General features: G+C 38.5%; 1 protein-coding gene across 1 annotated transcript; it reads left to right on the forward strand.

The window, feature by feature from the left end:
• Nucleotides 1-5,468: 5,468 nt before the first annotated feature.
• On the forward strand, nucleotides 5,469-20,541 carry LOC103710755 (probable serine/threonine-protein kinase At1g54610). Its single transcript, XM_008796634.4, has 7 exons — nucleotides 5,469-6,285; nucleotides 6,380-6,664; nucleotides 6,758-7,075; nucleotides 9,732-9,959; nucleotides 14,737-14,837; nucleotides 18,100-18,223; nucleotides 19,934-20,541. The coding sequence occupies exons 1-7, from the start codon at nucleotides 5,860-5,862 to the stop codon at nucleotides 20,201-20,203; spliced, it is 1,752 nt and encodes a 583-aa protein (XP_008794856.1). The 5' UTR covers nucleotides 5,469-5,859; the 3' UTR covers nucleotides 20,204-20,541.
• The last annotated feature ends 2,408 nt before the right edge of the window (nucleotides 20,542-22,949 follow it).

A 22,949-nucleotide genomic window follows, 5' to 3' on the forward strand; every position in this document is an offset into this window, starting at 1 on the left:
TAAAAAAGAAGAGATGAGTAGTTGACTGACCGGTGGAGGACTTGAAGGGGGTATTAAGTTCTCCAACCATAAGGTACGTGAAGTATCTTTTAGTCTCAAGCTTAAATTATATTTAGAACAATCAAAAAGTAACTTAACTCTTTTTTTTATCCTTCAGAATTAAAGGCATGAATTATAATATTAAAATATAAGGTGTGTTAAATATGTCCCTGCTGCTGCTGAGGGTCGGCCTGTGCCAGGTGCCGAACGGGAGAGATACTGAAAGAGGGCCGACTTGTCTCAGGCATCGAACGGGAGAGATGATGGAAAAGCTACTCGAACCATGCAAGGTTGCGACTCTAGGTGGATGGTTGTAGCGGGAGTCTTGGTCCATGACCGAGCTCCAACTTGAAACAGCAAAACTGGAGAAGTTCTCTTGCCAGAGTGTATCTGGCAAAAACTTTTCGATGCCTAAGTTAGAACGATACTCAGAGAATAGAGGAGGTTCTTAGTGGTTTGTCAGAGCTCCCAAGCACTTACCTAAAAGGTCCTTTAGAAAGTGGATTATATAGGCGAAGGCGATCGTCTATCGCCATAAAATTCGGACACTTGAGTCAGCCAGGATTGGCAGGCCTCCACACATTTCAAGAATCAAGTGCGGGCATTTTCCACGCGGATCGTATCCTACCCATTTGATCGGCGTGGTTTCAGAAGCTTCAGTCCCTTTAGTCGGTGATTCAGAGGCTTCGTGGTGGACTTTGGTTGGCCAGCCTTCCATATGAGTTGTGGTCGGTTCCAAGGCACAACCGTCCTTTTCTTAATATATATATATATATATATAGGGGCGATGCAGACGCTTCAGTCTTCGCATGGTTTTTTTAAACTTTCTTGGACTAGCTTAATAACTACCACACTCAAGATTTAAGCACGATGACAACTGAGACGTCACTTGCAAGCATCATTGCTCTTTATCCATGGAGGAGGCGGCCAATCTCATCTTCACAACTTGTTTCTAACATGAGAAAAAAACTCTCCAGGAAAGCAATAGTTTACTTTTAGAGCACAGAGAAAATGAGATGATGTTTAGTTTTAGTCAGGTCAATTCCCAAGGTATAAGCACTTAGAAGACACGTTGCTGTCCAATGACTGCATCAGCCTCTTCAAGCAACTGGGTGCCGGTGTTGCAGTTATAATCGTTGTAGCTGTTGTTTTAGTGGATGTGGATCTGAACTCAGCACAAGTCAATTTAATTCAATCCAAGCCTAGCACCAGGGACATGCTCATACCAAGATCCGAACATGAATAATTCAACATCCAAGTTACATCATCAACATGATGCTGATTTGAGCAAAGAAAAAGAAGAAGAAGAAGAAGAAGAACACATATTTTCACCTTAGCCATATGAAATTAGGGTTTTGAGATTGACCTAAGGATTGACAATCCTGTCTTGATACTAGACCAGTGAGAAATGCTGGTTTGACTGCCCATGGCTGCCGTTCAAGCATGTGGAGATGGGTACATGCAATGGGTTGGGATAGGTGCTCTTGGGCTCAACCTGCACAACTCTAGCCCAACCTTGACCAAAAGAGTCCAAGTCATGTATGTGGCAACGATGGCAAGACATTGAAACGTTTCTTGATTTTTGGGGATCCTATTTGGAAAGTTACTCTACTTCTATTGCATGAGTAATCTGTTTTTCACGTATACATGACTCAATTGCTACATAGGATATCTTTTATTGTGTTATGACTTTATTTTATGGAATATTTAGATTCCAAATAGCTAAAGGATAGGCTTGAGCTTGACTCGATTCAAAATATTTGGACTCATCAAATTATGATTCAAGGTCAATTGAGCCTTGATACTTAAGCTCGAACTCGACTCGATAAAAAAAAAATAATACTCAAGATCGACTTGACTCGAATATCAACCGAGTCGTACTCCAACTCCAATTAAAACCTTGATCATAATTAAAAAATATATATAGTTAAAACAAAATATAATATAGTATAAATAAATATAATATTAATAAAAATATATAAGCCTTCGAGTCGAGTATTTTGTTACTCGAGCTCGACTTGAAAAACCGCTCAACCTACTTGAGCTCGATAATAGTCAAATCGAGCTTGGATTCAAGTTCAGCTCAAGTAGTTCATGAATTGCTAGGCTCATTTGCACCCCAACAAGCGACCGAGAGCTAGGGGCAATGAGAATTTTTTTTTCTTCTCTCTCCATCATAATTGCCAACTTGATGCCAGCTGGGCATGCCATGCATACTGACACATAAGCAAGTTATTTTGCTGTGTTATATTTTTTGTGTTGCCCTAGCGTCACTCTTACTTCTTATACGGATGAAGCGGATGCTATCCAGCTGAATTACTATTGGCCCATTGAACCCAAGCTTGGCTCTAATATTTCAAAACAAGCAATATTTACAAAGTCCAAAATCGGTGGAACCTGAGGATAACTTGCGCCTCTTTGTTCTTCGAGCCACCTGCACATTTATATCTCCATTCTTCATGATGTCCATTCCCATGGAAAAGTCGTTTATCTTTGCTATCCTGCACTACCAGCATCTTTGGTCCCCAATTAGGGTGCAAAAACATGCAAATATGATCGTTGCGAAGATAATCTCCTTACTTGATACATGTCAAATTCCATTCTGATCCTCTTATATATCAAAGTAGATCTCTCATCGTTCAACTATTATAATCCTCTAACCAATTTATGCAGTAGAAAAATGATGGTTTACCCTAGACTTCGATAGTTTCCTCATTTCATATGTTATCCTGTGTTGTTTCTGTAACAATCCAGAACCTCATCCAAAATGGCTAACCGGAAAGTATTATTTAGATTTCTTAATCCTGTATAAGTACCCAAAATCGATCCAATTAATAACCGATGTGGGACTAAACACACGCCCGCACGAATTTTCACATACTTTCTCCATTTAAGCCCTGACGTCCTCGTCAGGCTAAGCGCTCAAATCTAATTACAAGCACCACGATCGGCCCGCAGTCAGCCCCAATGGATCCGTGCTACAGTGTTCCTTAGTCCACATAAGTTATGAGCTGAGTACGCTCTGATACCATTTGTAACAACCTAAGACCTCACCCAAAATGGCCAATCGGAAGGTATTCTTTGGGTTCCTTAATCCAATAAATCCATGCTACAGTATCTCCTAGTCCACATACATTATGAGCTGGGTCTACTTTGATACCATTTGCAACAACCCAGAATCTCACCCAAAAAGGCTAGTCGGAAGGTATTATGTGAGTTTCTTGATCCAGTAAATTTATCCAAGATTTTCTCGGTGAATAACCGATGTGGAACTAAACACACGTCTGCACAAATCCTCATAGTTTCTCTCTTTCTTAGCTCCATGGCTTAGGATGATGACTATATGATAATAATGTAGCTCCCCTACCATGATAATGTCCTATTTATTATGTAGAGATCTTTCTCGATTGCTGGTGTTGGTATTGTCAATGGTTACTGTAGTGCTTGCAGTTCCAATAGCTCTCCAATTTCAGAAAAAATAATTTTTTTAATTTTTTCTGAGCGGAGCATTTTGATCTTGATTTTAATTTGAATTTTGATTTCGGGGTTGGTGTGCTTAGATTTCTGGATTCGATATTTGAGATTGGGGACCAGGTTGGTTTTTTTCTTGAAAATTATGATGGATGAGTTCGCACTTCTTGTATCATTATTTGCTTAATGAAATGTTTGGATGGGGCTAGTCCCTTACCTTTTTTCTCAAAAGAAAAATGATGCATTAGAAAACAAAACAGGAGCTAGATAAAATCCAAATAGTCCTCAATTTCAGACTTTGCCAATGCTAGCATCCAATGAAAATTTTATAAGACCACCGGCGTGTTTGCTCCAGCAATTGGAAAGGAAAATGAATTTGGCTAACTACAGGGTAATACGTCAGACTGGTTTTCATGCACACACACCATACACGCACACACACGGCTCCTCTTTAAGTATTGCATTACACTTTGTTATCAGGGGAAAGCAAAAGTGTTTTCAAGTACGAGTACTGTGACCAAATCAAGATAAAGCACGACATGTATCTAACAGCAGACTGAGATGTTAGGAGTGCTGCTGCGCTTACAAGCAATTTTCAAGATTTTACATGCTACAGGACAGTAAATGATCGGCAGGACAGGGGTTGTACCTTTTGTGGGGGAAGAAAGATTTACTTCTTCGTAGAATTAGTTGTTTTGAGATCTATATAAATAAATTTAGAGTGCTTTGAAATCTATACCGGTATACTGGCACGATTTATTCGCCGATGTTATATTAAAAAAGTAATTATTTTTTTTGTGTGAAAGATGCAACCATACCCTTGCTGAAAGTAATGGCTTGTAAATGAGGATTTTGTTGCTGAACAATATTGAATTTGCCGTATCAAGCGCAGACGCCTAAATATATAAATAAAGTAAATAAACATTTATTTGTGGGCGTAGGCACCTGAAATCCAGACCCAAGCTAGAAAAAAAAAAAAGCAATGTAGCTTTATAATTCAAGAAAGATTGGCCAATTCACGAAGTGCCACGCCAGCATCACTTAGTGCCACATGAAGGGCCGACAAGGCGAGGGTTTGGATGGTGGCGGTCGGTGGCTATCAGTTATTCGATGTTTCAATTTTAGTACAGAATTGAGGACCGCATGGGTAGGCTTTCGGCATGTTCAGCTAGATTTGCGAGCTCGCTCAGTCATCTTAGAGAGCGACTCGGCAAGTGTGGGCGACGACCACCCTCTGCTTCGTGACACTTGAGCCATGACGAGGGATGGAGTGGCCTTTTAAGCCAAGCATGTCTTCCGTGAAGCTAATGGGGCTGCGAATTAGGTGGCCGCATATATTTAACGTGTGGGTTGGAGATGAGGAGTTGTTTTTGATACTGCAAAATATCCTATTTTTTGTTTTTATTGAGTATATTCGTACTCGTCCTGGCAGAAAAAAAAAAAAGAAAGAAGAAGAAGAAGAAGAAGAAGAAGAAGAAGAAGGAGGAGGAGGAGGAGGAGGAGGAGGAGGAGGAGGCGTTCGGTATGGAAGTATATTCCGGCCAGCAGATGCCAAATCCACTCGGCTTCGAGTCCTGCACATTCTAATCTCCTCCATCCAAGCGTCAAGCACTTGGAAGACGGTTCTAGTACGCTGTCGTCCTCTCTCCCCCGCCCAGAATTAAACAAACCAATGACCCAGAATTAAAAAAAACCGAAACCCATCTGCTGTCTCCACTCTAGTTCTCTGCCCCTCCACGTCGCCAAGCAACCACGTCCCATGTGAATCACCAACACCCGATTCTCGACTCCCAAGTCCCAAGTCCCAAATCCCAAATCAGCCCCTGTAAAACGCTTCACGCAGCCCAAATAGTACCCCAAACACATACACAATGTGCACTTCCCAATGTCCTTGTGCCACGTTGAATGGGGAATCTACTTAGGCAACCTATTTGGGCCGTGTAGAGTCGTACGGGCTAACCTAAAGCCTCCTTTGACCCGATCGCTCGTTTTCCCACTTTCTCGACCCCAAGAGTCAGAGCTCCGACCGGCCCTCCGCCGGAGCAAGTTACCGCTGCCTTCTTTCTTTTCTCTCTCCTCTTCTCTCTTTTCCCGTTTTTTCCCCATCATACTTGACCACCTTTTCGTCTCCCAATTCCCTGCGCCAATCGCGGGAACTCCTCCCAAAATGATTACAAGCCAAGGAAAGAGAGGGATTTTGCTCGAAATCTAGGGTTCCTCAATCCCCACACGGTACTGTGTTCCGCAGGATCGCGGGCTACTTGGGGTGGCGCGGTGGGGGGAGTGAGTTCTACTAGGGTTTACGGACGGCGGCGCCGGCGGTGGAGGCGGAGGAGGCGATGAGGTGAGATGGGCTGCGTGCTTGGAAAAGAGGCGGCCCCGCCTCCCTCACGGCGGAGGGAGAAGGAGCTCAACCACCAGCAACATCACCAGCACAACCATCACCACGAACCCCCGGCGGTCGCATCTGTCCGGAAAGCCCAGGCGTCGCTGCCTAAGATCGAGACTGGAGTCGACGTGCACGACGCGGATCGGGCGGAGGAGAAGGAGGAGGAGAGGGAGGTCAAGCCGGATGGCGGGGGCGTAGGGGCGGAGAAACCTCAGAGGAGGGATAGGCGGCGCCTGAGGATGGACCCGCGGTTGAGCAACCCGCCCAAGGGCGTCCACGGCGAGCAGGTCGCCGCTGGGTGGCCGGCTTGGCTCTCAGCCGTCGCTGGGGAGGCCATCCGGGGGTGGACCCCTCGCCGGGCCAATAGCTTCGAAAAGCTGGATAAGGCAATTCTCTTGCTTTTAATCCCTTTTTCTCTTTAATTTAGCAGTTTCTCTTTTTGGATTTTATCTAAAGTTAGCATTTTGATGCGTTTCTCAGATTGGGCAAGGGACTTACAGTAACGTCTATAAAGCTAGGGATATGTTGACGGGCAAAATTGTTGCTTTGAAGAAGGTCCGGTTCGATAATTTGGAGCCGGAGAGTGTGAAATTTATGGCCAGAGAAATCAACATTCTGAGGAGATTGGATCATCCCAATGTTGTGAAGTTGGACGGATTGGTTACTTCCAGGATGTCATGTAGTTTGTATCTAGTTTTTGAGTACATGGAGCATGATCTTGCCGGTCTTGCTGCCAGCCCTGAAATCAAATTCACAGAGCCTCAGGTTTGATCATTTTTATATTCCCAGTTGTTACTTTATAGAAAAGGTTGCTACTTTTTGCATCTTAAATTTACATTAAAGTTCTATTTTGATCAGGTGAAGTGCTACATGCATCAGCTGCTGTCAGGGCTGGAGCACTGTCACAATCGGGGTGTGCTGCACCGTGACATCAAGGGATCAAATCTCTTGCTTGATAATTCTGGAATACTCAAGATTGCAGATTTTGGGTTGGCTTCATTCTTTGATCCGAACCATAAGCAGCCCATGACGAGCCGGGTGGTCACACTTTGGTATCGGCCACCTGAGCTTCTCCTGGGTGCTACTGATTATGGCGTGGGGGTGGATCTCTGGAGTGCAGGCTGCATTCTAGCAGAGTTGTTGGCTGGGAAGCCTATTATGCCTGGGAGGACCGAGGTATCTCATCTTTTATCAATACTAAGCACTAACATCCATTTCTGCACCCTGTCAATAGCATGAGAGATATTTTTGTTATTTGATGTGATGATGTTCATGTCTTGATTACAATTTGCTTATTTTATTAATCATTTTTTATTCAAATGGATGAGAAAGATTCTTCGTCCAGGATTGGATACAATATATTAATGTCATAATTTTGCAGTCGGTTGAGATAATTATGTTTTTCAAGTGGATAGATCTTGTGTCTTGATTATGCTCTATGACTTCATCATTCAGCAAATTTGAAGAAACTTCCATGCAAATAATTGTTTATTCAAATAAATGATAAGGTGCCTCATCTAGCATCAAATATTCTGTGCTTTCTCGTTTCACTCTTGTAGCTTGTATTATTTTATTTTAATATTTAATGTGTGTATTCTTAAGTAAGATTTTACTTATGTTACAAAACTACTTTTTTCATTGCTTATGTTATCCAATGTGCTATTTTAATCCTTCTCTTTCTTTCTCTTTCACAAGCACATTAACAGCTATCTTAAAGCAGGAATGTTTATCCATTTAGTCTTTTTCTTCTTCCCATCAACCAACAAAATTTATTTCATACTCTTCTTTTATCTTGTCAATATGATGTTCAAGGTAGAACCTATGTGGTCATGGGAAGTTTTGGCTTTTCCAAATTGCCTTGCCTTAATTGTGGATTCCATGATCTTTAATAAAATTAAGATCAGATAGAACAGGACAGGAAACTCTTTCTAAATTTATTTTGTGTATTTGTTTAATTACTTATATTTATGTTCTTTTCAGAAATACAGTTTCATTTTTCCATGCCAAGGAAAACAGCATCATATACAACTATGGAAATATAAGGCATATCTTAATGAGTTTGGATTTTTGCCAGTTCATATTTCCATCCAGTCCTTCCGGGGACCTTCTGACAGTTGGATCATAATATTTGATTATCAATGATTGACATGGAGTTAACTTGACAGGAGAACCATCTGTTCAGCTACTCACCAGTGTATTATTTAAATGGATAGGGAATTTTATGTGGTGGGAATTGATGGATACACGAAGTGGAGAGGATCCTATCTTAGTTTTAATCTTTAAGTCTCTAATTATATTAAAAAGTTCAATTTCTAGGGCATTTCTCTTTCCTTTTCCTTCGTCTGCCTGATTCATGTTTTTTAACTTCTAAGTATCATTAACCTCATGTGTTTGGGGTTGATCGTGTTTTTGATTTCTTTCTTGGCAATAGGATACTTTTTATGTCAAATTTTCTACTTCAGGATTTGATGCTTGGTGCAATCTGAGTGGAGAATAGGGTCCATGGACTGGAAGGAGGGTGATTGGGTATTCATATCATCAAGTTCTAAGCTTGTTCTTCTTGATTTTTTAGTGGTTTCTAATATCAGGCTGAACATAAGACTTTATTTGAAATTTAAGTTGATTTTTTGAGTGTTTTTGCATAGACCTATAATAAATTGAAATTTTGAAGTCAGCTAAATTATTCATGATTTTGGTGGGTGATGATGAAATGCAGCTTTTGGATGTCTTAGGTGCCTGAGAGAGCTTGCTTTGACCATTTTTTTGTGGCTTGAAAGGGGTAGGACTGGACTAGAGACATTAATGCCCTTTATATCTTCTTAGTCTTAAGTTTCTATTAAGCCATGATTGGTTTAGTTTACTTAATAAAGTAGACTAATTATAAGTCATTTAGGGTTGTTGAAAGGAGGAGTTGGAGCTGGTGTAACAATATGCAGAAAATTTAATATAAGATCTGATTTCCTCTTCATCTTATTTGATTGATCTTTTTTGACCAACGAATGAAATATTCACCGGCAGTGCAAATTGTTTTGCTATTACTGAAAGTCTGAAACTCTCAGCAATTATAGTAGAAAACTTGGGTCTAATGTTCACGTTATCTTTTGTCCTTATGGGCAGTGGAATCAAGGATGATACCACATGGACTGTCTTTTGCTTCTTCTTGACAACAATTGTGTTGATATATTTTGTTATAAGATGTGAAATCCTTTATTTTGAAAGTATAAGACAAAGAAAATCATAAAAAAAAGTTGAAAACTTGTCGAAAGAAAAGGTGAAACGACAAACATGAAACACGTCACTATTACAACAGGGCTAACTTTAGTCTCTGACTTCTTAATTCAGTTATTTCACTATGATGTGGAGTTTTGCCCTCAAACAGCTTCCTTGTAAATATAAATGCCAAGACATTCGTGTCTCTCAATCATGTATGATCCAACTTCAAATTGTTTGCATTACCTAGCAAGTACATCCCATCCGAATCAGATAGATTCATATCTGAAAGAGGGCATATCTCTAGTAAATCCACTGGCCGCCAAGAATATGAATGATGATTTTGTTGTTTGTCTGAGTTATCTAATAGGAATGTACATGTTCTTAAGTGCTAATGTATCTCGATTCCATTTCCACTTACATAAACTTATTAAAAATGTTTTTTTAATAACTTTCTTCCTCGAAGAACTGCCTTTAATTTTGGCAAGGAAACATGACATTTTTACTGCAGATAACTGTTACGAAGTTCCTTGCTATATTTTTGTGCACCACCAATGCATAACTGAATATTGGTTATACTTTATTGCCACTGTGTAATAGTAATCATGTTTACCTATTCTAGGTGGAGCAACTGCATAAGATTTTTAAACTGTGTGGTTCTCCTTCAGAAGAATACTGGAAAAAATCAAAGTTACCACATGCTACAATATTTAAGCCCCAACAACCATATAAACGGCGCATAGCAGAGACATTTAAAGATTTTCCTCCATTATCATTGCCTTTAATTGAAACTCTTCTTGCCCTTGACCCGGCTGAGCGTCTAACTGCCTCTGCTGCTTTAAGGAGTGAAGTAAGTTTCCTACGCCTTGATGTTTACTATTACCTTTTGTGGTATTGCAAATGGCATAGCAATTTGTTTTTCCTTGGATGAAAGCATGTGTTAAAAGCTTTTCTTTCAGAATGTATCATGCACAGGATACTTTATTATTATTAGTAGTACGACTACAAGGTTTCAGATGCTGGTATCAGATCTCATATTGGTTTTTTTTTTTTTTTTTTGCCGGAACAGTATGGTACCGGGTACCAACATGGTATGAAATTGCATCTCATACTAACACATTGTGTATTGATGTAGAAAACCTGTCGGAATGATACAGTACCATTTGTGTTGTCCCATTCTAATGTTATTTAAAACTTTGTTATTGTTACTGTTATTATTATAATTATTATTAGTATTAGTATTATTAGTATTCCCATGGTTGTTGTTATTACTACTATTATTCTTATTGTTATTGTTGTTATCATTGTTATTATCATTGTTATTATATGAATAATTATAGTGAAATGTTTCGTATCTAGTTTCTGAAAGAATGTTTTTGTCCTTTGGTATAATCAGCTCTTATGCTTAATTATCAAAGGATGATTAATTGGTTTATTAGTGAAATGTTTCATATCTAGTTTCTGAAAGAATGCATGACTTGAATTCCATCTCAAAGAAAAAAAAACATTTAGAATGTTTAAGCTTTTGAGACACGACACGGCATGGCATGGCAGACCAGAACAAAGCCCCTTGACTGTGGTCTTAAAGTTTCGAGATGTAGCTTAGTCTTCATAAATTTCTCAAAAGAACACTTCAATTTAAGCATTGGGACTAAATTTGCTGTTAAATAACCAATTGACCCCAAAAGTTTAAGCTGATTGGGAATTGGTCGGCAAGGCATATCAAGCTTAGCAGCCCCTCTCACATGTGGCCCATACCCTGCACGGAAGGATAATGGCTAAGTCAAGGATAGACAAGAATTAGGATTACAGATAACTGACAATAATTAAATAAATAATTGAAATGAAGTGGTTCAAACTTATGATCTCCAGCAAATCCGAGCTCTAATATCATGTTAAGTATACTAACTAATTGAACCCAAAAGTTTAAGCTGATGAGCAATGGGTCAACAATGTATATCATGCTTAACAAATTCCAATTGCTTTTTGGGTGGGTTTTCCAGACTCCCTTAGCTTCAAAAAAGTTCCATTTGCTTCCAAGTACCAAACGATTCATGCACCAAGTGTCTAGAAGTTTGTTGGTGATCCACCACTTTTTTCCTTTGTTAAAGTGTTCCACTAATACCATGTTAAGTATACTTTAACTAATTGAACCCAAAAGCTGAAGCTGATGAGCAATGGGTCAACAATGTATATCAGGCTTAACAAATTCCAATTGCTTTTTGGGTGGGTTTTCCAGACTCCCTTAGCTTCAAAAAAGTTCCATTTGCTTCCAAGTACAAAATGATTTGTGCACTAAGTGTCTAGAAGTTTGTTGGTGATCCACTACTTTTTTCCATGGTTAAAGTGTTCCATTGACTTGTCTGCCATAATTACATATTTATGTTTTTTGATGGTTATATGCTAACTTGTTATATGATCATGATTGTCAAAATACGATTGTTTTGGAGGTTATTCTTTTGGACATTTTGTGAACTTTGTTGCTACTCCTGACAAAAGTGTTCAGAACTTCAGATAATAATAGACCCAGATTCTTCTTGTTCTAAGTTTTCCCTTTTTTACTTTTGAAATGATTTCATATTCTCTGATATCATAGTTGTTCCTGGGAGAGGAAAATTCTTTTCTTTTTTTTTCACATAATTTTCTTTATCAGATTGAAGGTCTGTATTGCTATTAAGTGCCGAAGTTAAGTGGTCTTTGATGATAACCATCCCTGGAGTGCAGCTAGAAGAATTAAATGTGTAAGCTTCAAGTTTTGCAGCAATGGCTGCTCCTCACTTGTGGCCACTCTAATCTGATAAGGACTGTCTTCCAAACTTAGGTGGTTTATTTGAATACTATATTTGGACAGATTCAACTCTGCGCAGAAGCATGTATTGTGTCCTTCGGTACAACCTCTCTTGTCATTCTTAGAGTTTAGTCCTCCATTGTGTACATTAAAAGAGGGCATCCTTTTTTTTGATTTGGAGATGAGGATGACAAGAAGAAAGGCCCTTTAAAAGGAGATTAGTATGTAAAGATGGGAGGGGATGGGGAGAGGAAGTGGACATGATAGGGCTCTATGAGTGCCTTCAAGTATTTTGACTATGCTTGAAACTTTGAATGTTATAAAATGGTATGAGAGTTGAGATAAGGATTTATTGGATTTAAGTGGATTTAAGTGAGATAGAATAAAGATTCTTTTCAAGAGAAGAAATTAAAAAAACATGAACACAGGAGTAATGATAGGAGATTATCAAGAAGGGAAAGCTTTTAGAGATATAAGATAAATAAAGCAGAGAAGAAGAAATAAGGAAGAGGGTGAACCTTGGCACTATGGTAAGGTTGCTCCATTGTATCCTGGAGATCACAGGTTGGGAAAAAAAAAAAAGCCTTTCCACATGTGGGTAAGGCCCGCATACATCGAACCCTCCCTAGACCCCGCAAGGCGGGAGCCTCATGCACTGGGCCACCCATTTTAGGAGAAGAAATAAACAGACAGGAGAGAAGATAAAAGGAGAAAGAAAAGAAGCAATATAAGGAGATATAAGAATAATTATATAACTAAACCATCATTGTCTTTTCCCACAATTTTGTGGAACCTGTCATTACAAGGGAAGCTTTGAACCTTGCGCTTCCCTAAATTCATGACTCGAACTTATTTAGATGACATTTTGATGAATCATTGCATCATACTCTTGGGTTACTTGTGGTGACTCTTTAATATTCATTAAACTGTCACTCTTTAAGCAATGTTCTGAAAAAATGTTTTATAACTAAATGCCTGAATATTGTTGAATGCATTTAGACAAGAATGAAGAACTGGTACTTCTTAGCAACATGGGAATCAAATTGTGTTAAATGACTGGATGAATGTCTAGTGCATTTACAGAAGAATGGCATGCTGGTACTTCTTAGCAACATGGGAATTGCAATGTTATGAGATCTCCATCGTTCAAACTTGAGGTTATTAATCATTTCAGATGAGACCACCTTTAAATATATTTAGCACTTCTGCCTTCTATCTTCTTATGTTCAGAAGATGTGGAAGTAAATTTATGATATATGATGCATATGTAGGTGCTACTACATGAACCAGTTCGCAGCAAGTTTCCAAATTATATTGGACAGGGGTTGATGTATTCTGCACCAATATGCAATGGATATATGCCCCATTTTTTTCATATATTATGTATATACATGTTTTGTCTGTTTGTAGTTCAATAAGTAGGTTTGGAGTTTGAACTTGTTTCGTGTCACATTGGGAAAAATAGAATAGGTAAAGTATCGTCAAGTGGTATTCATCAAGTTCAACAATACCATCATGTTAGTCATAAACTGTAACTATTATTTGATCAAGCAATAGACACTAAGAGAAACTGAGAAAAACCTCTTTTTCATATATACTGCAAACTTATTGGAGGTGGCTCACATTTATTAATCACTCACACGTAAGTGACATGAGAAAGTAAGAAAAATATTTCCCCTTTAATATAAAAAATGAGAGAGGTGATGGAGCTGTGCGTCTATCACAACTTCCCATGGAAGTCTCTTCACCAGTTCCCTGAAATCTGCCAGAGTTGTAAAACAGGCTAAGATTATTCATCAGTTATTTTTTCTATCACAGTTACTTCAAGCATATAGCCCCTCAACAAAAGGAGCCTGGAGACTGGACTTAAGTTTGGTAAAGAAGTTCCCTACAATGCATGTTTAAGACTTAAGCACCTTTTAACTCATATGTCAAAACATTGGGTGCACTTAGCAATTAGTTTCCTGATAACAAAGTTAGAGTACTTAGAGACAATCACAGTTGCGCAAAACTGTCATAATTGCAAAACAGGTGCACATTAAACATGCTTTGAACATGAGGACAGTGGAAGGAAAAACATTTTCACCATATTGTAGGGTAGAGTGGATCAAAATATGTTGGCTGTTGACAAGGTTGCAGATGCTTAAGACAAGCACAAATGTTAGTCGGATATGTCATGAAAGGTAATGAAGCTAGCTTTAAGCACATGAATGTTCAGATGAGAATGTATTATTTTACCTAACAAAGAAGAAGATCTTGGAATCATGTGGAAAGTCTACAAAGGTGGCAAAGATCCTAGCAGACGTTATGGAAGTTTAGGAGGGATATGAAAAGGTTACCATTTTTGGATAGTCCTTGGTAGCATACAAGTTCACTTACCTAGTGAATAAGGCCACTTGATTATGTACAAGAATACAATACGGCATTTTGCTTGCATAGATGCTACTTTATTATGCTATGGGTAGATTTGCTCATGTTTCCCTTCTTGATTCTAGTTTTAAATCATACTTTCACCACTTCAGCTGACTGCAGCGTCTTGTGTAGTCTGGTACTGAAACAATGTACGGCAGAAGGATCGTGGATTTTGGTTTATAGCTGCTATCATTTTTGTAGTCATGCATTTATATTGTATGCTCTGTACATACATCAAGTGATATTTAGGAGCTGGAGAAAAAACTAATATTGCCTAATTTTTTTGTTTCTGTTGTACTGAAAAGTTAGTTGTTTTCTATCTGCTTTCTGTCTTCAGAAATCATGCTTGTATAAATTTTTCATATTCAACCACCAACAGCATTCTATAAGATTGCCGCTATGACCTGAATAATTTTTAATGTTGCAGTTCTTCACAACTAAGCCTTATGCATGTGAACCATCAAGTCTGCCAAAATACCCTCCAAGCAAAGAGATTGATGCTAAACGAAGGGATGAAGAAGCTAGAAGGTTTTTGATCATTGACTTGTTACATTCTTTAATTCATGTTTTAAAAACTTTTATTGAGAAATCTTTGCTATTTAATCTTCCCTAGAGCATTCAAAGCATCCCATTTAAGGTCTGTTTCGGAGAATCCTGCTGGATCCAGTAGAATCTGGCAGGATGGCTAGAGAGAAGGAAAGGAGAGTGGGAGGGGGAGGGAGAGTGAGAGAGGAAGGGCAAATGCAGTGAGGTTACAGCTCCAATTTGGAGCTTTTGGTTAAAAGTCTACTTGAGATGCGTTGGGAGGCTGTTTTTTGAGCAAAAGCTCAATGGAGAGACCTAGGTTTAAGTCTCGGCAACAAAATATTCTGAAAATTTAATTTAAAATACTTTTTATTTCTATGTTCATTTAAGTCGGTGAGTTGTTACTCCCATAATCATATAATTAAGGATTTTCAGTTTAACCTTCTGATGAGGAGGAGGGGGATCCACTCTCTTTTGATTGTTTAGACAAACCATAGAAGGAAAGGAGACAGAACAAAGTCAAACATTGAATAACTATGAGATAGATTTTGTGTATGATTGTGTTGCGACTCTTCTTATGGATCATTGACTTGTTTATTTAGGATATTATGCTTGTAACTAGGGGCGGCAATGCTTAACATGTTTAACTTGATTCTCTTGTAAGTCAGCTTGGATTAGCTGTTTGACAAAATGGTCAGGTTCAATTTGATATTTTTGACACATTGAATAAACAAGTCAGGTTCAGTTTGATAGATTTTTAACCTATCTTGAATCCGACCCAACCTGTATCTAGTTCGACCCGACCCAATTGCCGCCTTTGTAACATGAACATTGAGAAATACCGGTAAATATTTATGTTGCTATTATGATTGTGGATATATGAATAATTTATTGTATCTAGATAAACAAAATCAAGTATTTATGTTGCTATTAGAGTCAAGAACTACCCAATTTGCTATTATGATATTTTTGTTACTTGGTAATCAGCTATAAAAAATAAGTATATTATTTAAATTAGAACATAAAAAATAATTTATAATTTAACAATACTTTATAATAATATTATAGTATAGTACAAATAATAATCATAATATAATATAGTTATAATATTATATTAATATAATAATATCATATTAGTATAATTTAATAGTATTATTATTATTATAATATACTAACATTATTAATATATTGTTATACTTTATAATAAATATAGAAATTAAAAATATTATGCGATGTATTTTATTATTATTTCTTGATATCAAAATACTTTTTTAGTTTGGCTACCAAACAAATGTTAAAGTTTAAAAGTACTTTAGAAATATTGTTACCAAATAGCAAATAGCTTTTTATTAAAAGCTCCACTAGCGAAAGCTTTACTGACTGAAGCTTTTTAGGCAAAAGCTCTACCACCTATAGAAATGCCAAACATGGCCTCTACCTTTTTGTCCAAGCTTAGGACCAGCATCTGTGTTTGTTAGCCAAAAAAGATAACTAAATGACATTATGGTTTTATAAAGAGGGCTAATCTAAGTTGTTTAAAGCTTGCATTGCAGTTACCTGATTAGGAGTCAGTGACCACTCATTTATTGACATATAAAGTAACAAGTTATGGATACATTTCTAGAAATTATGAAAAGCTATATACCTAAAGCTGGATACGTGTGATGAATAGTAGCGAATTTGTCTTAGGTGATTGGGTCTTCCCAAAGTTTATTCTCAAAAAAGAAAAAAGAAAAGAGAAAAAGGTCTCAGGGCAGTTAGATTTATGATAAGCATGCCAATTTATGATATCTTGGCCTTAATGAAGTTTATAGTAATATCGTTTTCGGAGCATCTATAGATAACATAATTTGCTTCTCTCAAATTCTTGTGAATAGAGTAATCTTTGTTCTTCAGATCAAGCATTACATTGTTCAATGAGCGATATTATTTCATAATGAGGAGTAACAGGAAGGCAAAATTCATGATTGGGAAAGTACAGCAAAATCTTAAGACTGCCAGGCAATCCTGCTGAAAGTTGACATGAGGAGAAGCTCTTCAATGTGATTTAGCTTACTTTCTAGCTTAATTTCCTTGACATCCTTGGACTTCCCATCAATTGCATCCAGCCATGGATGCAGAATTTTTTTCTTTTTCTTGAAGGTCAAGCCTTCAGGGGTGAGGTGCCAACCAACTGTACTAATAGTTGTTGTCAACCATGGACGTACTTCAACTTAGTGAATTTAACTACCTAGGAGTAGGTAATTGCGAGACAGGCATTGCAAAACCATGAACAGAAGGAATGGAAGTTTTCTTGCTCTAGATAATTTCAGATTACGATGACATTGCTAGCATCAGCAAAATCTTGTTAATGCTGCAATTTAATTCATGATCTTGGTGGTCAATCACATATCCCATACTCCCACAGGTTGTCCTCAAAGCTACCTTTGATATTTGGTGATGATGACAACTTCAGCAAATATTTATTTTAATTGATTTCCCATGTTCTTTTATATTTGATTTGTAAATTTGCATAAAAAGTTACCTTGGCATTTAGATAAGAGTTTTATTTTTTTAAAAAAAAAAAAGACATAATCAACCATGTCATTAAATGACTTTGTTAACTTTTTTGGTGGCACCACGATAGTGGACAAGAAGAATGTCAAGCACACCATCATCTGACCTAATTTTTTCATATTCAAACCACTAAAGCCAATTTAGCTTCCTTTCTTTCCCCAACCATTGGATTGTTAAATTTCAGATGAACATTAGATTATTTGCGTGTCTTTTAGGGTTTTTATAGCAGAGGGATGAGGATATAAAACTATAAATATTTGACTTACAGAAATATTTTTTTAAAATGATTTTTCTTTTCACCATTTTAATGGTATGCTCTAAGATGTGATATTGATGTTTTTATATAATATTGTGTATTGACTTCTTTGAGATTGACATGTACCTAGTGAATAAATATTATGTTGTTCTAATTTTTTAGCAATAAATTCAAAATGGTTATAACTAAATTAATTAACTATATGGTTTCATCCAATGTCATCCATATTCTTTTTATTTGGTTCTTATAAGTCCATTTTTTTTATATCTATCAATCATAAGACATATTGACAATAGTCTTAAGTAGTGACATAATTAATTTGGAAATAATTTATGTCGGATTCATTTCCAATGCGAAGATTTTTTGTGACTACGTATCTTGAATACCGCATGTTCTTGTGTTTGATTATAAAAAGTGCATAAGGTGCTGTTAAGTCAGAGTATATGAATGTAGGTTAAGAGCTGCTGGTGGTGGAAGAGCCAATGGTGATGGAACGAAGAAGACAAGGACGCGTGATCGTGTTGCTAGGGCAGTTCCAGCTCCTGAGGCGAATGCTGAACTACAAGCAAACCTTGATGTATGTCAGATTAACTGTTGCCCCTCAACTTATTTTTCCCTTTTGGTTATTCTATTATTTAGTAAGCCACAAGTTTTTGGGATAATCGACTTAGTATATATGTATGTACATAAGTATGTAGGCATATATTTATATGTAGATAGAGATGGACTATTCTCCTTTTGGAAGAATAGAGTCTCTACTTCTCTCAAGTCCAAAATCAATAATCAAGCACTCAAATCAAAGATCACACTGTTGATCACGATGTATACCACTAAGATGTCTAGAAACCAGTAATTACGTGTTTTAGCGATCTTAATTTATGCAAAGTAGACACAAAATGGACAGTTTTCATTGTACTAGTATGCTAAAGTATATGATAGATCTTTTATATTAAGAATCCACTATATTGGTCATGATCTAAATATGTTAAAATATGTATGGAGTTAATGCTTTGATCATAATAAAATATGATCTCATATCATTTTAATTGTATATCCATGCACCTATTTGATGCATAGGTTAGAGACCACTAAACGCATAATTTTTGGTGTCTAGGAATTTCTAATGGTATGAATCATGATCAGTGGTATGGATCTTCGATTTGGATATCTAGTTATTGACTTTTAACCCAAGAGGTGTAGATACCCTCTTCTCTGGAGAGGAGTGTAGTCCACACACGCGCACAAAACATATATATACATACATACATACATACATATATATATATATATGTAACATTTATTGATATATTTGTAGTAGAAATATGAGCAATAAAATAAGTCTGCTATATAAAATTTAGTTGGAATTGTTTGCAAACTTTTTGTGGAGATTTTAATGGTTGCTTAAATGAAAAATTCCCCCTTAACTAGGCCTTTGTAACAAATGGACGGTTAGTTGATTGCAATAATAGATAAACAAACAAAGAAAATATTGTGGCTGATGTATATTCTTCAAAAGTGACAGGTGTTTATTTGTAGAACCTGACAATGTTATTTGCTAGATGTTGTAGACCTGCTTTCCCCTTGGAAAAGGTTTGCAAATACATTTTCAATTTATCCCAGGAGATACAATTATCACTTGATTTCTTTTATTTGTGAGTTTTTTTAAAAAATGAACAAAATGCACAACAATAGGACCTTGCCGGTACTGTCTTGGTTGGACTAGTTACAAGACTTCAGCTGTTCAGATTACTTTTGAAATATACACGGTGGTTTTTTGCCCAGCTTCCTATACAATTGCCTTTTTAAAGTTGTAGACTTTTTGGTTCAGCCACAATTTTTGACCGTTCAGTGACTCTAATCGCATTGATTTGCATAGATGGTTGGCAACTTTCTCTTGGTTTTTTTTTTTTTTTAAGAAAAATGTTTGCTGCAGCGACTATGTTGGTTGGTTACTTTTGTCTTGCGTATCAAGTCTCTACTGCAAATGGCCAACGATTTTTGCCTTGGTATTCTGCTATTTTCACTACCATCCAATCTAAATTTGCCCATCTCCCTTCTTGGGAAATCTTGATGGCAACTAAGCATTAGCTTTCGAAGGTATCAACTTCCTGGAACTGAAGAGAATTGTAGCATTTGACAGATTTGATGATACCTACTGCCCAGACTATTTGTGTTCATATTACTATATCTGAATGCGTGGTTGCAACATTGAGATAATGTATGCAGAAATAGTGTATGTAATACTGTCAAAACATGGAACTAAAGTTGATCTTTTCTGTACTAACAGAGAAGGAGGCTAATCACACATGCAAATGCAAAGAGCAAGAGCGAAAAATTTCCTCCACCGCATCAGGATGGGGCACTCGGATTTCCCTTGGGTTCTTCGCATCACATGGATCCTGTCTTTGATCCTACAGAGGCTTCATTTAGCACAGTGTTTCCCTACCAGAAATCCTCTGTCTCGACTTGGTCTGGTCCCTTGGTGGAGCCCGCTCCAGTTGGCCATTCAAAACGGAAGAAACAGTCTCGCTCGTCAAGACCCTCGCAGAATAGATAATTCTCAAATTCAATGAAAAAATTGTGAGAGCCACAGATTTCATTGAAATTTGAAAGATTTATTTTATAATATTCCCTTGTTATATTAGGATATTACACGATAGCCCTTCGATGGCCGGGAAGCCTATTTAGTGTATGTAGAGGGAAAAAGTCGGAAAAAGTCTTGTTCATTATTTTCTATGTCTACTTTTTCCACCTTTCAATTTTTTTGGACTTGGATGTATAGGCTGGAGAGAAACATAACTGATTACGGTGTATATTTTCCTCATTGAAAACGGAATCCTGGTTAGGTTGGACTATGTCAAATATTTCTTATGGGAATCATTTCAGTTATCTGTATACTTCAGTACACCAAGTACATGTAAACTGGAAAAGAAAAAGGAGAAAAGAAAATACTTAACCCAGGGGTGTTTGAATCTTCTACAATGGGTTGAGAAGAGAAAAAGATTTATTAAAAACCGACGCACTTTCTATAAGGAAGTGGGGGTCCTTAAAATTGTCAAAACTACTACTGGACTTCTTATGTGATGATCCAACATGAAAAATATCTCTGAAAAAAGGTAAGTGATTGTCTATTTGTACAAATGTTTCATTTCATGTGTTCTTCGATTTTCCAGTAACTTAGCATGTTCAAATGACTGATTATAACCATGCATACCTTATGTAGGTTAGCATCCAATCGAAATTAGAATTGTTTGCTCAATTCTTTTATGTACCAATTAATTAGCTAAAAAGAGAGACTGAAACCCCAAGAAACTCCAACCCTGATTAATGCTATATGAATCATGATTTTCAAAAATTAAGAAAAATGTTGCATGTCACAAATAATAACCTCTATCTTCTGATCATAGAATGAACTAAAAGACAAATAATGATATGCTACTCCAAAAAAGTCGGATCTTGAAATCAGGAGCCTCCTAATTTAAAATTCTTGACTCTCAAAAGCTTAGTAGATAATGTACATTACAAAAATCAGATTTTTCAAGATTGGCATGCTACTAATAGAAAGAAATTGTTCGCACATATTACACTTATTTTTTTCAATATCATTTTTTTTGTTTGAACGGATACTTTGGATTAAAACAAATAATTATTGCTACTAATAATAGGTGCACGTGTATCCATATTTTTCCAAGATTGTGCCTCTATTTGAATGGAGAATTTTGAATTAGAAAAGCATAGCTACTGTTGCTGGAAATTGGACCCGAGGGCGGCCGTCGGCTGAGAAGGAGGAGCTCCGGTGCTGTAACGGCAGGAGGAGGCGGTCCGTCGGCGAGCGGCGTTCTCCGGAAGACCTGCAAGAAGCCGGTGGCCGGGGTTTCCGGCGCCGACCCTCCGATGCTTAAGTCAGAGGGGGCAAATATGTGGAGGGAGAGAAAAATATCTCAAGAGTTGCCGAGTTTTTCCAACCCTTTTCCCAGAGGAGGGGTTTTCAGAGGGGGGCTTAATTTTGGAGAAGGAGATGGACTGTATGTAAAAGTCCGAAGCTCTTTCTTAGGAGGAAGAAGCCCCTTTTTAGAGGGAGAAGCTCCCCTTTTATAGAGGGAGTGCCAGGGTTATCTGTGATGTGACTCGACGAATTAATGGGTTACCATCACGATTCGATGTGGGCGTGGAAGTAATGAGTTGCCGTGGATGGCCCGTTCCCATCATGGGAGGAGATGGCGTGCAGCCAGAGCTTGCTTGTGGCGCGCAATGCAGTCCATTCTTGGAAATGGTGAGGTGTTGACAGTCATAGCAGGGTATGGTCCCTGGTTGATATGTCGTGGCGTGGCCGGCAAGTAAAGCATGGTGCGGCGAGGCTACTGCAGGGCATAGCCGCAGCATGTGGACGACGAGCCCGGCCGTCTGGGCTCGGCCTGCTGTGCTCGGCCTTCTGAGCTCGGCAGCCTTCTGAGCTCGGCAACCTGCATGAGCTCGGCCTGGATGAGACTGCTGCAGGTCGTGGCTGCAGCATGTGGATGACGAGCTCGACCTTCTGAGTTCGGCTCGACCTGCATGAGCTCGGCCTTCTCAGCTCGGCAGCCTTCTGAGCTCGGCCTGCATGAGCTCGGCCTGGCCTGCATGAGCTCGGCCTGGATGAGACCGCTGCAGGTCGTGGCTGCAGCATGTAGATGACGAGCTCGGCCTTCTAAGCTCGGCTCGGCCTGCATGAGCTCGGCCTGGATGAGCTCGGCCTTGCTGTCGGATTTGGGTGCTTTAATTGTATTTGTAGGGTGGTCCATTTTTTCCCCCAACACTATCCTCCGACTTCCGAGTTCGAGCCGTTTTTTGGCTCGGGCGAAGGAAGTAGTCCAGTCGTCGATCATCCTGTAATATAGCCAAATATATATGGAGATGTGCGTGCCAAGTAGGGTGTACCTCTCATGCAGTTGGAGTTAAGTGCTTCAGGTCGACTCGGCAGCCTTCTTTGGCTTGTGGTCGACTCAGCAGGGTGCCCCCACTCAGATCGGGGCATGTCGTCGTAGGAGGCGTCGAATGGCGTTGAATGTCGTCGAAATGTCGTCGAATGTCGTTGAATACCTTGGGGGTCCGCGTAGGTACTACCCCGTTCTTGTCTTCCCGAGGTCGAGAGAGTTCGGGACTCTACGGTCGACGCACGGGGCATCCCGATCTGAGTCAAGGTATCGAGCACGAGGTCGAGGAAACTGGGGCTCGCTGTCGACCCGGTAATGCTTCCCGAGGTCGAGGGAGTTTGGGACTCTACTGTCGACTCACGGGGCATCCCGACCTTTGTCGGGGGATCG

The sequence above is a fragment of the Phoenix dactylifera genome, chromosome 3 (assembly GCF_009389715.1).
Source record: "Phoenix dactylifera cultivar Barhee BC4 chromosome 3, palm_55x_up_171113_PBpolish2nd_filt_p, whole genome shotgun sequence".
NCBI classification, from domain to species: Eukaryota; Viridiplantae; Streptophyta; class Magnoliopsida; order Arecales; family Arecaceae; genus Phoenix; species Phoenix dactylifera.

Excerpts from the sequence above, each read along its gene's own strand:
- LOC103710755 (XM_008796634.4), top strand. The coding sequence starts at position 5,860 with ATGGGCTGCGTGCTTGGAAAAGAGGCGGCCCCGCCTCCCTCACGGCGG. Across the intron at positions 6,286-6,379 it reads GCTTCGAAAAGCTGGATAAG|ATTGGGCAAGGGACTTACAG; the intron begins GCAATTCTCTTG and ends TGCGTTTCTCAG. Across the intron at positions 18,224-19,933 it reads AACTACAAGCAAACCTTGAT|AGAAGGAGGCTAATCACACA; the intron begins GTATGTCAGATT and ends CTGTACTAACAG.